The following is an 18,809-nucleotide window of genomic DNA, read 5'->3' on the forward strand; positions in this document are numbered from 1 at the left end:
AAAGAACATTTATGAGACAGTCGCTGTTGGATTTCATTGGTGATTTCAAATGTTGAGTCGTAGTCTTGGTGAACAGCTTTAGAGAATCAGCTGTTCTGTTGCGTCTCAAAGATGGCCGCCGAGTGACAGGGACTGTGGTGTTAGTGCACTACGCTTGACAGATGGCAGGATTAAGTGGAGCGAATGTCAGATGTTCTGGCATAATGAGATCTGTGGAGTTGATGCATGGTGATTGTGGAGCGCTGAGAGGATGTTAATAAAATAAGAGAGATGAACAAAACCACTGTTTTACTATAACCAATGGTTTTATCCCTTAAAACTCACCAAAATGACATATTTAAACATTTTTCCTTGAAGAATAATGTCTTCATGCCTTAAAGGGATACTCCACCGTTTTTTCATATTAAACTATGTTATTCCCTTAACTAAGATGAGTTGATACATACCTCTCTCGTCTCAGTGCGTGCACTCAATCGCTCTGTCTTGCGGCGAAACTTTGTTAGCACTTAGCTTAGCCCAGTTCATTCAATATGGGCCAAGCAGAGAAGCTACCAAACACCTCCACGTTTTCCCTATGTAACTCGACCTAGGACGGTGACACAAAACAAAACGTTGCGCTTTTCTAAGCGTGTAAAATGGATAACTATATTGTATGGCGGAATACCATAGCAAGTGCTTGTAAGCACTTCGACTTGGCGTAGTAATATCTTCACTAGAGGGAGCGGGGGCCGGTGAGAGGATTTTTCACGAGTGAAGATATTACTGCGCCAAGTCGAAGTGCTTACAAGCACTTGCTATGGTATTCCGCCATACAATATAGTTATCCATTTTACATATCCCTTTAAAATATCTTGAATGTAACTCAACACCCTTGCCTCATTTAGTATGCGCAACTCTATGAATATGCAAATGAGCCCCGCCTCCACTCACTCACTCAGCTCAGAGATCCACTGGTTGACGATCACACGTTGATCTGATTGGTTACATGACAGGTAAGAGAGTTTGAGAATAAAAGTGATAGTACTTACATGAAATAGATGGGGTATCCTCCTTCAAAATACCAGCAATACTTCTTCGCTTCTATGCACTGCAAAAAAGACAAGAAAATTATAAAAATTAAGATAAATATAATTGACTATTATAAATTATATATAGACGATGTTCTGAAAATGTAAAAAAAAATATATAATTTTATTATTATTATATATATATATATTTTTTTTAAATCTACCACATCCTGGGTAAATCAGTTCGAGTGTGTACATACTTTTATTATTCGGACATACTTCTTTTGTCACATACTGTTTTTTGCCTATACTACTATATAGTGGGGAATTATGCGATTTGATTATTACACTTGACCAATCACAACACACTGCTCCAGCCGACCAATCAGAGCACAGTGTGCTTTTCAGAAGGAGGGGCTTCATAGAGACAGGAAGTAAACAGAGCGTTACTGACAGACTGGGAAGAGAGGAGCCGCAACAATGGAGAATATGAGGAAAATAATCGACATTCAAGCAGGAGAATAACTCCAAGTGTGAATAAACAACTCCTATTCGTATTAATGTAGAATATTGCACTGGTTTCAACTTTTTTGTGCATTGATTCCCCAAAATAAATGTTGAGAGACATTTTGCGAAGACAATATGAAAGTCTAGAAGAGGCGTTCAACACTGCAAAAACTTGTGATGATCAAACCTTCCTGAAATGTATAACCAGAATGTCAGCATTTAAAAGGTATAATGGACAAATGTTCACATTCCTGAAGGAAAAGCCCACAGACTCCAGTCAGCTCTGGATCGCACGCCGTCTCTCACTCCTACACTCATAAACACAGGCCTCAGTGTGCCGGGAAATATGCATCTTCTGTACCGGTTTTTCAAAGCTGTATGTTGAATTACGCTCTGCATTATAGACTGAAGGAACTAATCCAGGCAGAAAATGATCAGCACCGTTTACATTCTTCTGAACATGTTTTTCTGTCAGCATCAGCATCCTTTCCACACTGTTGTATAAGAATGAAGGCAAAAATATGAAATAAATACAAAAATACATCATATAAAATGAAAAATATATAATAATATAAAATACAAAAACTTTATACCAACATTTAAAAGTTTGGGATTATCATTTTAAAAAGAAGAAGAAATAAACACTTTGTGACAAAAAAAAAAAAAAGAAGCTGTTCTTTCGAACTTTTTGCCCATCAGATTCATGTCTCATCGTTTCTACAAAAATAGCAACTGTTTTCAACATTGATAATAAATGTTTCTTGAGCATCAAATCATCATATTAGAATGATTTCTGAAGGATCATGTGACACTGAAGACTGGAGTAATAGGGTACACTTTGGTGTACATATATAACATATATAATCTGCTAGTTTTAAACTCATTAAAATGTCTGTTTCCCTTTAAAATTGTGATTTTGGCCTATAAAAAGTCTTGACTTTCTCAACTGCATCCCACAATTAAAATCATACAAAATACCATAATATTGACCATAATTATTTTAATTATAACCTAATAAATGATCGGTATCATTTGGACCCTTCAAGTAAATTATCGCATTTTATAATAAATTGTAGTGGCTGTATTCATCAAATTCAATGATTCAATCCTGTTATTATTCAACAAACCTGTCTTCACTTTAACATGACCAAAAAGTGTCAGGAGTAAATGTAAAGCACTTAAGTTATTGTAATAATAAAATAATTTAAAAAAAATTTTTTATGGAAAATAAGTTATTAATAATTAGTTATAGTTATACTTAGTCATTAGCTATTAGTAAGTAGGCTAAATTTGTTACTTCAGATTTTCTTTTTTTAGATAATTGTTTTAATATTTACAAATTATAAAAGCTGTGATTATGACAAACATTTTATATATAATAATAACATATAATGTTGATGTTTATTGAACAATCGCATAAATTCAGGTTAAACTCTATGAAAAAAGGGCCCAAAAAATGACAAACCTGATTTAAAATTAATTCAAATTAATTAAAATAAATAAAACAGCTCATATGATATCTTTGGTCCGACCAGCCGCTGGAAACGCCCAGTTCTGCTAGTGATGCGTCTGAGTCAGAGTTCAGGCCTGTGTTACTGTATCCTGTGGGAAGTGCCCGTAAACGAACACCAGGAAGAGTTTCCCTCGCGGGCGTGAACACTTTCGCATTAGTCATGTAGTGCCTAACACTGTGGAGAGTAGCGGAGTCAAAGTGTACAGACTGTTTACAGTGCAGATCTGAGTGATTGCCAGCAGTTCGACCTAATGAATATGCATTAGACCAGCAAACGGTGACGAATGCCATATCTGAAGCCTGGAGACGCGATCAACAGCAATCTTACGCTTTACTTCAAACCTACGCTCTTCAGACGGAGCTCAGCTAATGACGACTCCTACACTCTTACATGAGCTCTATTATAACGATCTGAAACGCAAGTATCAAACGCGAAACGCAAGTAACTTTGTGGGCGGATCTCGCTGTTGCTATTATACCGCCGGGATAAATGACTCTAAAATGTGTTGGTCTGAAGTCGCTTCATTACTCATAGGTGTGGTTTGGGCGTAACATGAAATAAACCAATCAGAGCATCATCTCACATTCCTTTTAAGAGCAGGCGCGCTTGTTCCATGGCGGATTGCTATTATAACGGCGGATTCGCCAGACGCACACCAGGAGCGGTTCACAGCCGAGGAGACCGACGTTCTCATCAGGGCCGTAAAACACAGAGAAGTGACATTGGGGATGGAGAAACACACCCAAATTAGCTTCGGTTAAACAGGCGTATGATAATTTGGGTAAATGTGTAAGCTAGATTAATACCTATTTTTTCACATCTTCATGGACACAACAATGATTTCCCTCGTGTGGTAATATTTTTCCTTGTAATAATGTATGATTTGCAAAAATGAGAACTGCTGCATCTGTGTGTAGATGAGAGAGGCAAAGTGTGTGTGTGTTGTGCACACGCTACATTATGGCCAAGCATGCGCCCTTAAAATAGCATCTGAACACACCACTGACTTTAGACTAGGTTTCTCCTGGTCAGTGGCGGAATTGTTTTCTGAAACTGCAAAATAGCACCAGGGAACGTTTGCGCTGGAACACGCCTCCTCTTTTCCCTGAACCGCCCCCGGGAGCGCAAGTTCATTCCCTAATTTACCGACGTGCGTCTGTGGAGGGAAAAGTCCGCTGTGCGTCGGGTGCAAAATAGGAATGATACATGCGTCGCTGTACAAAGTCAGTTGCGCTGGGAGCAAGATAGAGCCCCTAGAATCAGTATTCATGCACTTCTGAGAACAGGTTGTTTGCAACAGTAGCGTAATAAGTCCTGAACCCTGGCATTGCTGTGCTCCACTGATTTGTGGTGTTTCTGTCCTGATAAGCACTCAGTTGATGACATTAGCTTCACACTGACGTGATGTATAAGCTGCTGGATGTCTCCTCAGTCTCCGAGAGCAGATCCTGGCCAGAGAAACTGCACAGTGGACCAGGACTTTATGCTGATAGATCAGATGTTTTATACAAACGTAAGATTGCTTTTGGTTTCAGGGAAGACAAAAGATTTATCGATCAGAGTAACGGCTTGATTTGCCCGAGGGATCAATGCGTGTGTGTGTGTGTGTGTGTGTGTGTGTGTCTCTGCATTAGTGAAGCGAGAGAGAAAGGTCACAGACGGGTAATTAACCCAGGGTCAGACGAGACCTTTCACTTCAACAACAACATCGCTTTCCTGGGAACTTACGTAATGATGAATAATGGATGAGAAATGTTGCATATACCTTATAAATACATTTAAAAAACGAAGTATGATGCTGATACAGCAGATCTAACCCAACGCCACCACACGGTTTCGTTAGCATGCTAATCAGAGTTTACGTCCTGACCAGATCTGTTATACAGACGCTTTCTGTTTCTGTGACGTCGTGGCCGGAAACACAACATACAAACTGTGGCAATGAGAACCTCAGGTCCTGATTATCTGCTGGATTTAATGTTCAAATAATTGAATGTGGTTTTGATGATCATTTATAGCTGTACTGAAAGCGACAGTGGATAATCACCTCAGATTTGGAAAATAAACAAAGGAAAGAAGAACATTCAAACTGTAAACAAACAAGTGTATTCTATGACAAATATTATTTCAGTCGTAATATTTATGAATTTGACTATATGCTTATCCGAGTGCAGTGCGCTTGCAGAGAGACTCCGCCCACACTCTCTTCTGATTGGCTGTGAGTTTTGATTGATTTGATTACGAGTGCAGTCCGCTTGCAGAAAGACTCCGCCCACACTCTCTTCTGATTGGCTGAGAGTATTGATTGATTTGGTTGCGAGTGTGCTTGCAGAGAGACTCCGCCCACACTCTCTTCTGATTGGCTGTGAGTTTTGATTGATTTGATTACGAGTGCAGTCCGCTTGCAGAAAGACTCCGCCCACACTCTCTTCTGATTGGCTGAGAGTATTGATTGATTTGGTTGCGAGTGTGCTTGCAGAGAGACTCCGCCCACACTCTCTTCTGATTGGCTGTGAGTTTTGATTGATTTGTTTGTGAGTGCACTTGCAGAGAGACTCCGCCCACACACTCTTCTGATTGGCTGTGAGGCTTTATGCACAGCTGCACTACTTCCTGAACTTCAGCCAGCTCTTTGTTTCCTGTCTGCCATTATTGGACAAACTGATTAATCCAGGTGTGCCTGACCTCAGTAACAATAATCAGACACACCTGGATTAATCAGTTTGTCCAATAATGGCAGACAGGAAACAAAGAGCTGGCTGAAGTTCAGGAAGTAGTGCAGCTGTGCATAAAGCCAAGATCTGAAAGTTCAGCATTTAGAGCGTCATCAAACGATAAGTCCTTTAGCACGACCACATAATGATCCTAGCTTTAAGGCTAAATCCAATCAAAGCTCAAGTCCGTCTCACCAGGGAAATCTGGCGGGAGAGCGAGTGTGTTCCCCGAGCGAGTGTGTGTGTGTCCGAGCGAGTGTGTGTGTTCCCTGAGCGAGTGTGTGTGTGTGTTCCCCGAGCGAGTGTGTGTGTGTGTGTTCCCCGAGCGAGTGTGTGTGTGTGTTCCCCGAGCGAGTGTGTGTGTGTGTGTTCCCCGAGCGAGTGTGTGTGTGTGTGTTCCCCGAGCGAGTGTGTGTGTGTGTTCCCCGAGCGAGTGTGTGTGTGTGTGTTCCCCGAGCGAGTGTGTGTGTGTGTGTTCCCCGAGCGAGTGTGTGTGTGTGTGTTCCCCGAGCGAGTGTGTGTGTGTGTGTTCCCCGAGCGAGTGTGTGTGTGTGTGTTCCCCGAGCGAGCGAGTGTGTGTGTGTTCCCCGAGCGAGTGTGTGTGTGTGTGTGTTCCCCGAGCGAGTGTGTGTGTGTGTGTTCCCCGAGCGAGTGTGTGTGTGTGTGTTCCCCGAGCGAGTGTGTGTGTGTGTGTGTGTGTTCCCCGAGCGAGCGAGTGTGTGTGTGTGTGTTCCCCAAGCGAGTGTGTGTGTGTGTGTGTGTGTGTGTGTGTGTGTGTGTGTGTGTGTGTGTGTGTGTGTGTTCCCCGAGCGAGTGTGTGTGTGTGTGTGTCCGAGCGAGTGTGTGTGTGTGTTCCCCAAGCGTGTGTGTGTGTTCCCCGAGCGAGTGTGTGTGTGTGTTCCCCGAGCGAGTGTGTGTGTGTGTGTGTGTGTGTGTGTGTGTTCCCCGAGCGAGTGTGTGTGTTCCCCAAGCGTGTGTGTGTGTTCCCCGAGCGAGTGTGTGTGTGTGTTCCCCGAGCGAGTGTGTGTGTGTGTGTGTGTGTGTGTGTGTGTTCCCCGAGCGAGTGTGTGTGTGTGTGTGTGTGTGTTCCCCAAGCGAGTGTGTGTGTGTGTGTTCCCCGAGCGAGTGTGTGTGTGTGTGTGTGTGTGTGTGTGTGTGTGTGTGTGTGTGTGTTCCCCGAGCGAGCGAGCGTGTGTGTGTTCCCCGAGCGAGTGTGTGTGTGTGTGTTCCCCGAGCGAGTGTGTGTGTGTGTGTGTGTTCCCCGAGCGAGTGTGTGTGTGTGTGTGTGTGTGTGTGTGTGTGTGTGTGTGTGTGTGTGTGTGTGTGTGTGTGTGTGTGTGTTCCCCGAGCGAGTGTGTGTGTGTGTGTGTGTTCAGAGCTGGAGTCGTGTGTTTTGTTCAGAGAAACAGAGGGACTCATGCCAGGCTGTTGATTCACTGCTGCGGAAGAAACACAATACATGCAAGGAATTGCAAATGCTCTAATTGCTCCTGGCGAGGGAACCAGCAGATTCATGAGCGAGGCCAGTCGGGATGCGGATCCCATGGGATCTTGGTTACTGGTTTAGGAGATATATGGTTATATATCCCAATCCCACTGCACCTCATAACGCCCGACTCCTCTCTGCTGTATTAAAGCATTAGAAATGGTTCCAGTTAAAGTGGAGGTTGGGAATTCCTCACAGAACAGGGACGTTCACCGGCCGGCTCATGCATATTCTACTGAGAAATCAAGCTGCTCACTGATTGGCTGACTTTTTGGCCAATGACAAAACTCAAATTTTTGGTCCAATATATTTAATTAATCATTAAAAATGCATACATTTCATAACACACAATGACTTGAATGAAGCTCTCTTATGATTATCAGGTTTTATAATTCCGAATTAAAATTAATTTGGGCATTTTTGTCAAGTCAGCTTTATTTCTACAGCGCTTTATCCAATAGACCTACAGATCGTTTCAAAGCTGGTATAGAATGATACAAACTTCATAAAATCAGAGACAATAAAAACATTTCTGCTCATTATTCAACTCAACTCAGTTCACTGTTGATTCAGTTCAGTTCAATAACTGTGTAAAGTTCATCAGTTGTGAATCAGGTTCATCATCTCAAGCTGTTAGTGCAGTCAAATTAATAATATTACTGAATATCAATTACGAATACACATTTGTATGGCACTTTTTGCAACTCACATTGTTTCAAAGCAGCTTGACAGAAAATCATGTTAACTTTTTATAATATCTTTGTGCATTATAGTTGCATTAAGCAGATTAAAGCTGGGCGGTAATAAAGGTACATTTTGCAACGATGTAAATAATCCAGCAGTCGAGAGTATATTCTGCTATATATGTGTGTGTGTGTGTGTGTGTGTGTGTATGTGTGTGTGTGTGTGTGTGTGTGTGTGTGTGTGTGTGTGTGTGTGTGTGTGTGTGTGTGTGCAGGAGGATGCAAGTCAGTAAACTGCTAAATTAAATTCATGTGGTGCGACCAAACACAGTCACATAAGGTAATAATCGGATAAGGGACTGTTCGTTTTTTATTTAAGGGGACACCGGAGGAGTTTTGAGATCTGTCGTCAAAAAAGACATGACCCTCCCTTCGCCAGCAATACATTTTTCTATGACCCTCCAAAATGTTTGTGAAAAAAGGCATGACCGTCCCCGATAATTTATTGATTATTAGCCTACTTCTGTACTGGTTTGCGCTTGGCAAAGATGTTCAGATAGCCGTTGCTTTTTTTTGTGTGTTTTTTTAAACCATAAACTCTTGCTTTCTCATCTTACTAGGGCTGTAACGATAGACCAAACCTACGATTCGGTTCGTATCACGATTTTTGATTTTAGATTTGAAAAAAATCATGTTTTCGGTGCTGATGTTTGTGACTCGTTCAACATGTGGGTGGGGCTGCCAATAAAGCATCTAAAAGCTGTCACAAAGAACCGGCAAAAGTAATGATTATTAATATGTCAAATATAGCAAGGAAACATTTTAATTGTTTATTAATAAACAAGTGTTTTCTGTGTCGACTGCAAAGATCTTCTCAGAACGCGCCAGAGAGAAATGCACATTTCATAAGCAGAAAGCAGTCTGTTTTCCTTCGTTTTGAATTGTTCTGTTTAAAAGTAGACATTTCAAGCTTTCTATATATTTCTCAGGTCTGTGAGGCAAGTAGCATACCTTACGCTGAGTTTCGGTTCATTTATGAGACAAGAGTCCAGTTCACTCGCCCGCGCCTCCGTGATTATCTATTTTCTACTATATTTACTTCTTATTTATTAAATCCAGATGAAACATTGATTAAAATTAAGATACAATTAATTAAAAAACGAAATTCACTTTAAAGAAAGGCTTTGTGCTTTCTGTTTGAGGTCTCTGTGAAATTTTTAAAGTCGCTTTCAGAGCAGTCATGTCCGTAATGGAGAACTGTCACGCCCCTAACATTGTTTTTTTTTGTTTGTTTTTTTTTACATAAATGCGAACACGAAAAATAAAATAAAAATAATATTTTATGTTCTGTGGAGGCCGATCTTTATTCATCCGGTGGGTATATATCTTTTGGTTTGCACAGTGTAATTTATAGGCTAGAAGAATTACTAAAACATATTTTGCCACCTAAAAGTTAAAGATTTTTTTGTGTCACGTCACGTCACATGTGTATTTCCCTCATATTAAATATAAAATTTAATGTGTAGACTGATATTTTTCTAATGTCTTGACTCCTTTATTTTTCTAATGTCTTGACTCCAAAATATTGGTATTAAATGCATTTTCTGAGAATTTATATTTCAAGTTTTGACTGCAAATGTTACGTCTATAACACTGGAATCGGCCAATTTTAACGAATTTTTGTTTTTATGGTGTAGGTCTACGTATTTTATTATGTTAACTTAAATAATACTAATAGTAATTTAAAGATGTGGTAGCCCTACATCTTACACATTGTGGAAACAAAATAAGAATGGAACTAAAATATGGTAGTATCGCGCTACAGCGCACATTCTATCAGCAGCAGTTCTGGCGCCTCAGTCCCAATACTGTAAAACTCGACGTTCACATCACATGTTAATGCAGCGCTGGAGTTACACTCACAGGACACTGTGCACTTATTCGCAATCACAAAAGTTCATTATTTGCTCGTGCTTTAAAGCTTTGCCGGGTAAACATTCCATTGGCATTCTGTTCTGACATGATGCATTTTTTCTAAGCGTGAACTGAAGTGCGCACGCACTGTCAAACAGCGCCAAACTGGATTTTTGTTGGGTCAGACCCATCTGATATCGAAGGGGGGCTGATAACGCAAGATCAACATGGAGCTAAATGGAAAAAAAATAGCACCAAACAAGCCACTTTGAAATGTTGCTGTTTTCATGTATATAAAAGTTGGGTGACCCTCCCCCTAGACTAAAAAAAGTTGAATGACCCTCCCCTCAACAAAGAATAAAAAGACATGACCCTCCCCTATTTTCCTCCGGTGGCCCCTTCCATAAATACCGAACGGTCCCTAACTTGACCTTTTCATATGGCAAGGTTAGTTCAGGCTGTAAAATGTCATAATGATATTTATGCATTAATAACTTGTTATATTTGAATAAAACACATTTTACCCTGGAAAATATATTTTGAAAATAATGATTAAGTTGTGGACATTCACATGTGTTGACCACATGACAGTCAAATTTTCTCGGTTTTCTCAAATTTTTCAAAGCCACATGAAACTTATATGAATGTTTTCTTTTCTTATCACGGACACAGTGTCATTGACCCTCATGTAAGTCCAACTGGAAACAATACCGTGTTTTTACATCCTAGAAGATATGAGCACAGACAGGCAATAAAGAGAAGATAATAAACAAAACACTAACAGTTTACAAAATAAGGTCTCATTAACTAACAGTGAAAATACTTCTACAGCATTTCTTAATATGTCAATGTTCATTTCAATATTTACTGATACATTTTTAAAAGCAAAAGCTGTATTTGTAAACATTAATTAATGAATTAACATGAACAATAAATTAACAAATCTATTAACAAAAATCAATAAATGATTTAAATTCAATTTTTTGAATATAAGGCATTTCAATAACTGAATAATAACCTTTTCATTGACATTAAAATGAAATTACTGAACCTAAACAACGGAGCCTGATAGAAAATAAAACGTCAGATGGACTTAGAGGTTTTGCATTGGAACTCTTCATTTGTAAACATTGATTAATTAACATTAACAAAAAATGAACAATTCTATTTGTACTTATATTAACAAAAATTGATAAATGATTTAAAAATGTATTGTAAGTCATAGCCAATGCATTTACTGATGATAACTAATGGGATATTATTGTATAGTAAAAAAAATAAAAATCTGTAATTTCCACGCCTTTTCAAGAAACTGTTTATGTTTGTACGCAAACATCATCCTTCAGTAACGTCATCGCTTTCAAAAACAAACCTAAAATTATAGAGACGTAAGCAGAAAATCCTAGAGTTTTCCAGGTTGAATGTTAATGGTTGTTTACTCCCGCAGACCTTCGCTGTTGATCCGGCTCAGACACACAGTCTTCAGTGAACCCTCAGTGAAGGAGAGGAGATGTGTGTGGACTGAGCTTTAACCCCAGCATTATAGGCTGAAACCGGTCTCTGGTAAATATAGATTCAACGCAACAAGCCTGAATCAAACTCCTGCAGTCTGTCCACTCCTGACTGATCCCACAGCCTAAAAGCCTTTCCTCAAACTCACAGAAAGCGTCTGGGAATCGATGTTCCTCAGAGCCAGAGCCGGAACCACAACCACACGCGGATACTTCAGTGAAACGACAGTGACTACAGTATAAATCAGTGCTTTTTTCAGATGGTTGAAAGCTTTGACCGAAAGTTCAACTATACAAGTTGATGAAATCATTTTAAATACGTATTATGTTGAAATCAACATGGACTAAGTTAAAGTCCCCCTGTAGTCAATCATTTTATCCCTTAAAACTCATCTTTGATCACCAAAATGACATATTTAAAATGTTTTTCCTTGAAAAAAAATGTTCATGCCTTAAAATATCTTGAATGTCAACACCCTCGCCTCATTTAGAATGCGTGGTTCTATGAATATGCAAATGAGTCCCGCCTCCACTCACTCACTCAGCTCAGAGATCCACTGGTTGACGATCACACGTTGATCTGATTGGTTACAAGGTAGTTTGTGACGTCAGAAACACCAGCGATTTCAAAGCGTGTGTTTGAGACTGTCTTTGGTTTCTTGGTTCTTTGTCATTTTCATATCATGAAAATCTGAAGAGGATCTTATTATAATATTAGCGGCCCTTAATCTGCACGTTTACACATACCAGCCGACATTTGGTTCCACACTCGACGACAGAGACCAGTTCTAACGCAATGATGAAGATCCAGCAAAGCCTGAAACTGTTCTGTGGTTGAGCACAGACGAGCACTGAACACTATTGACCAGAACATGTCACCGCTGTCTTATAAACACCTCAGGAACTGTGGACACTTGTGGAGAAGTTAAACATGATGATGAGATGATCAATGTAACTCCACAACAACTACAGAAATGTCTCCACTAACATTCAGAAGCTCTTCCTGAGTCTCTCCGTAAGGCTGCACTCGCTACTGGTTATTCTGGGATTCTGGATGAGTGAGATTGGCCTGTTTTGTTATTGCCGGAGTTTCTGAAGCTCGTGTAAAGACTCCGCCCTCTTCTGAACGGAGGCGGAGCTGCATCTCATTTGCATTTAAAGGGACGGACACAAAAACTGCGTGTTTTTGCTCACACCCAAAAAGGGGCAAATTTGACAAGCTATAATAAATGATCTGGGGGGAATTTGAGCTGAGATTTCACAGACACATTCTGGGGACGCCAGAGATTTATATTACATCTTGTGAAAAGGGGCATAATATGTCACTTTAAAAAAAGAAAAAAATAATGTTCCCTTCCTTGCAATTATACGCCTTTAAAACAACAACAAATGCTTCAATATCACTACCCATAATGCCTTCCACTGATTATATATCTGTGGCACAAGTGGACATGAGTCATAACAGATGCAGGTGCAGATGTGTCATAACTCTCTATTAAACCAGAATATTCAAGTTGTGTTCATCTCTGGATGGGATGAGTCGTTCCCTCAATACTGCTGTACAGACACATCACTGCACTGAGAAACTACATGCATGAGTTTGAAGAATCAGAGCTTTATGATCAACCTCTCTGCATTTAACTGATGTTACACAATTTATGAGTGAATAAGCTGGCATATTGATTTATCCCCGTCTAAGTGCTAATGACAAAGTATCTCTCTCCTCTCTGACAGGCCAGTATGGCCTCTGATATGTACAGCATTTACATTTCAAAGACTTGCGTAGCTGAGGCATTAAGCATCATCAGACCTTATACTGTACAGCGGTACATGGCGTTTGCAGGTACAGTAAGAAGGTCTGATGATGCTTAATGCCTCAGCTACGCAAGTCTTTGAAATGTAAATGCTGTACATATCAGAGGTTGGGGAAGTTATTTGAAGAAGAAAACATCCTAACTATAGCAAAATGGTACACATACACACACACACACACACACACACACACACACACACACACACACACATACAGTATACTATATACACATAATAATAAATTGCATTGCTGTCTGAAAGTAAAAAAACATTTAAAAATATATATAGGCCTATATATTTACACTCATCCACCCATAACTTCCCTCAAATGCATTATGTAAAAGGCATGTGATGATCCAACAGTGAAAATTAATATGAGGCCAACACAAATATAGTAATCAACTGAATACAATTAACACTAGCCTCTGAAAAAACTAAGCCATAGACTAAAACAATCCCAAAAATAGTTCTAACACACTGCAGGGTTGTTGTATAAAGCACAGATCTGCATTGACTGAACTGATCAAACTCAATGATGTTTACAGTATTTCCTGCATCTGTGAATGATGATAATGATGATGATGATGATGACACACACACACACACACACACACACACACTGTGTGTTACTGTAGGAGGAGCGGACAGAGACAAAGGCTCAACGTTACTGGTATGTTTAAAACACCGTAAAGCAACGCAACATCCAGCGGCTAATAGAGACATAATGAAGTGTATCCGCACAGAACGATATGAAATGGCGAAGCGTTTGTTGTGCGTGTTGTGCGTCGGACGCGACGCGATCACCTCGAGGTTCGCGCACAGTATCAGCAGTGTGTGTGTGTGTGTGTGTGTGTGTGTTGGACTCACCTCGAGGATCGCGCACAGTGTCAGAAGCGCGGCCGCTCCGAGGCTCTTCACCCGCTCCTGCATGTCGGAGTGTGTGTGTGTGTGTGTGTGTTAATGCCGTCAGGACGGAGGATTCATAGCAGTAAACCGTGGATGTTCACAGCAGAAGCACGAGCGTGATGATGCGCGCTCGCGCTCCGTGTGTGTGTGTGTGTGTGTGTGTCGCGGAGGAGAGAGAGAGAACAGCGCCTGTATCTCCGCTGCGGCTCGAGCGACAAGCAACCGAGTCCGCTGCTGAACACACACACACACACACACACACACACACGATATTAGCACTGCAGGCTTCTGTCTCATACTCCTCAAACTAACACAGCTCTTCATTGGGAGAATCCACCGCTTATTAGACTATAGTCCACTCTGCTTACTTTAATTGAAAAAAATATTGATTTACAAAGTAGGTAATGTTTCCTGGAAGATGCAAAGAAAGTAAAAGGACGTTTGAATGTCACTGCACCATAACAACAAGTGAAAACCACATGGCTTTAATTTTAAGCACACTTATCAAGAATATACAAGAAGCTCACTTGGTTTTATAAATAATAAATCTATTTATACTGACTCTCTGCAATCAAAATTTAAAGTTCCCTTTCAGTTGCTCACGTTCGACGTAAAGTCGAACAACGTAATTGGGATCACTTCAGGGAGCCCTATCATCTTCGAGTGTCTACAGAATGAGCCAATGACTATTGGCGTGCGTGAATCACGTCATGCGCCCCGCACCACAGCGCGGGTATAAACAGGAAGCGGGCGCATGCACACATTGTCTTTCACTTCGGAGCCAAGCTTCCCGATCATCTCCAAACTCTACAGACTGCTACTGTGTGTTGAAGACTCTCTAAACGGTGTTGGTGCGACGGCACGTGCAGAGAGTGGCCGCGAACATTTCTTTGTTCAACAACTGCTGTTTTTACAGCGAGAGCTTGTGTCGGTTCGGTGTCAGTCCCCTCGTCTATGCCCCGATCTAGTGTCTATTCTGCACCGCAGATTAAGCCTACTTCGGCGCTTAGCCAGGGTGATCTGAGAATCTCCGTGGGCCCCTCACGCCTCAGAAATGCGGCCACCGCTGGAGCTTCCAAAAGAAAGTGCTGGTCCTTCTCATGAACGACCAGTCGTGTCTTTTGGGGCTCCTCCTGACGATCAGATGTCAGTCGCAGCATTGGAGGGGGAGCTTCAGTCCTCTGGAGATGAGGATTCGTCTGCGTTACCCCCTTCGGGGAGTGCAGCGTTGCCCGAGTCCAATCCAGAATGGGCGGCTATGCTTTCCCGGGTCGCTGAGAAGGTTGGCTTTGAGTGGAACCCACCACCACGTCCCGAACCTTCTCGGTTGGATGATTGGTTTCTGGTGCCTTTCTTCCCGGAGGTGCATGAAGAGCTCACTAGTTCATGGTCAGCACCATATAGTGCCAGATAACGGCCTATGGGCTCCTCCCTCCTCACCACCCTTGACGGCGGAGCAGCAAAGGGGTATGTGGATCTCCTGCCGGTGGAGCGTGCCGTTGCAATGCAGCTGTGTCCAGCGTCCACTTCCTCTTGACAGGGGAACCCACGCCTCCCGTCCAAGGCTTGTACGTTTTCGTCCGGTCTCACGGCGAAGGCTTACAAAGCCTGTGGAAAGGCTGCTTCCACCCTGCATGCCATAGCGCTCTTGCAGGTCCACCAGGCCCAGGCGCTCATGGACATGCACAAGGGTGGTTCTGACCCAGAGCTCATCTGGGAGCTCCGTGCGGCAACTGACCTTGCCTGATGGACTGATGGACAGTCAGGCGATGTCCACCTTGGTGGTCCAGGAGCGCCACCTTTGGATCAACCTGGCCGATATAAGGGACACCGATAAATATCGGTTCCTATATGCCCCTCTGTCCCAGGTTGGGTTGTTTGGCGAGGCGGTCGAGAGCTTTTACCCAGCAGTTCTCGGCCGCCCAGAAGCAGACGGAGGCCATCCGACATCCTGCCCTGGAGGACCGCTGCTGGCCCCACCTGTCCAAAGGCCGCAGACCCTCCGTCTGTTCGTCACTGAGGTTGACCTACTGCGGCGTCCTCCGCCCCGCGAAACCTCAGCAGCAGCAACCACCTAGGTCTCAGCGTGGAGCAAGCCACAGGAAGTCGACCCCGCCCATCCAGGCCGCTGCCAAACCAGGAGGCAAGCGAAGGTGCAGACGACCCTAAGATAGGTGACCCAGAGGTGGATCAGACTGCTCTTCAGGAGATGGTGAACGCGCCACTCCTTCCCCCGATAAAGGGCCTTTCGGAGAATATTTTGTTTCCTTTTGTTTTTGTTCACCCTCAGGCCCCTCTTTCATCGCCAGCGAGCAGCAGTGGCTGTCTCCCGGACGCACTGACGCCTCTGCACACTCACTCTGCCCTTCGACGGAAGCAGGTACGAGTTGCACCACACACTCAGACCCCACTCCGGTCCGCTATGCCGTCCGAGTCGGGTCCCTGAATTCCGCCATGCTGCCCGGGTACGTCTGTGGTGCCATTGGTCCCGCTTGCACGGTGTCTGGGAGCCTGGCTAGCGCTTCCCAGCCTGTCTTGCTGACTAATCCGTACTATCAGACTCAGCTATGCGATTCATTTCGCCCGGCATCCCCCAGCCTTCAGGGGCATTTAGTTCACCCGTGTTCTGGCGGACAATGGCCCTGTGCTCAGGGCAGAGAGCGCAGTCCCCTTTCATTGTACCCAAGAAAGGAGGTGGGTTACGACCAATCTTGGACCTGCGTGTCCTGAACCGGTCCCTTCACAGGCTGCCGTTCAAGATGCTTACGCAGAAACGCATTTTCAAGTGCATCCGTCCCCAAGATTTGTTTGCAGCGATCAACCTGAAGGACGCATACTTTCATGTCTCGATTCTCCCTCGACACAGACTGTTTCTTTGCTTTGCATTCGAGGGATGGCATATCAGTACAAAGGCGGCCATTGCTCCCATGTGCGAGCGGGGTGTTCATATCCTCAACTACCTCGACGACTGGCTTATCCTCGCCCAGTCGAGAGAGCAGTTGTGTGAACACAGGGACATGGTGCTCAGTCATCTCAGCCACCCAGGGCTTCGGGTCAACTGGGAAAAGAGCAAACTCTAAATTCACTTAAATGCTTTCACATCCTTTCTCTTTCGGGACCAAAAGTATTGATGACTCACCCTGCAATACACAGATTTCTGTCCAATCAAATTCTAGGATGAGTATGTCCTCTAATGCCACCAGCATCTGACTATAAAAGCATGTAATTAAACTGTGATGTAATTAAAGCCTATTGAAAATATATTTTTAAAAGTAGTCGAAAGTTGAATGTTTAACTTATTGATAAATTACATATGTGTGAACTTGAGTGGAACTGACATACATTCACTAAAAATCACCTGGGAACCAGTTGGTGAGAAGTCAATGCAACAACAACAAAAAAGGTTTTAGAAAAGTTAAGATCTAACACAATTTTATGCAATAGAATGCAATTCACACACACACACACACACACACACACACAGCATTCAACAGCAGTCTGTAAATGCAGTGTAGGCTACTGTGCTACACATTGCATTGTGTTTTGGATTATGTCTTATCTTACTATATGCATAACAGATATTATGTTTTTATTAATATCTTTTGTATCCCTACAGAGCCTTACGTTACTTTGTCGCTTTGGTTTCTAGCCACAATTCAACCTTTTGCAGTTTTCATGCTATTATTTTCATCATGTGTGACAGTGATCATGAATGAAGGCTCTCGGCCTCCCCGGTGTGTTTACCTGTGTCCGTTACCACGGCAACCGATCTTATCAAAACAATAAGGACTGAGAGCAAGAGAGTGTGTGTGAGTGTGTGTGTGTGTGTGTTGTTCTTTCTCCTAATTGGGGAGCTGGACTAATGACTATAAGACTCTAATGAGTTGAGATCAGTTGATGAACTGAAGTCCACCTCTACTGTCTTGTTCTGTTGCCATGAGTTTTGAAGAGAAGCTGAGAGAATCCAATTAGTTGTGTGTGAATGAATGTCCTCACTGTCTGTCATAGTGTGTCATGAAGCACAATCTCAGTTCCCTGCTGTTGTTCTCTGAAGAGGGGATGATGGAACACCATGGATGGGTTTGTGCAATTCTCTCTTTCAGAAAAGGCTCAGGAGAGCCCTGAACTGTCGAAAATATGATTAAAAACTGCCGTTAAATGTTATTATATTTGATTTATATGCGTTTGATTTTAATTATCTATTTACATTAATACAAATTCAAAAATGGCTCTATCCCAAATATTAGAGCTAATAATGTTAAATAACATTAGCTAATATTCTGGCAAGGTTCTCTCAACGTTCAGTAACGTAAAAAAAAAAAAAAAAAGTTGTTTTTTCCCCTAAATGTTTCTTTGGAACGTTTTTTTTAATATCACTACTTGTTTCAGAACGTTTAGAGAGTATTCAAAAGTAGCGTTTTTCTAATGTTTGCAAAATTATTAAATGTTCCCTTAACGTTCACGTTACAAAGAATGAACCAAGAAACGTTTTTGAAACTCAGAAATAGTGTTATTATAACTTAATGGGAATTTTATCGAAATGTTTTTAGAACATAGATTTGTCATTTGCAGAAAAAAAGGCAATACTTTACAATAAGGTTGTCAGGGACCAATCAAGCTCGGTCCCATCCACCACTCAGCGTTCACTCTCACCTGAGTATTGATCACAAGCACCTGTTCCCAGTCAGCACAGTCATTATCCAGCACTATAAAACCCATCTCACAACAGCACTCCAGCGTCAAGCCTCGAATAGG

General features: G+C 42.2%; 1 protein-coding gene across 1 annotated transcript in view; it reads right to left on the reverse strand.

Moving 5' to 3' along the window:
* The window catches only part of LOC309491666 (WW domain binding protein VOPP1-like), a 37,017-nt gene extending 22,380 nt beyond the window's left edge, over positions 1-14,637 (reverse strand). The window contains exons 1-2 of the mRNA XM_082190713.1: positions 14,016-14,637; positions 1,029-1,087 (exon numbers count right to left, since the gene is read on the reverse strand). Of these exons, the coding sequence (XP_082046839.1) occupies positions 1,029-1,087; positions 14,016-14,078 (122 nt within the window). The 5' untranslated portion in view covers positions 14,079-14,637. The remainder of the gene's footprint in view (positions 1-1,028; positions 1,088-14,015) is intronic.
* Positions 14,638-18,809: the final 4,172 nt, after the last annotated feature.

The sequence above is a fragment of the Leuciscus leuciscus genome, assembly GCF_965113295.1.
Source record: "Leuciscus leuciscus genome assembly, contig: HAP1_SCAFFOLD_417, whole genome shotgun sequence".
Taxonomy (NCBI): domain Eukaryota; kingdom Metazoa; phylum Chordata; class Actinopteri; order Cypriniformes; family Leuciscidae; genus Leuciscus; species Leuciscus leuciscus.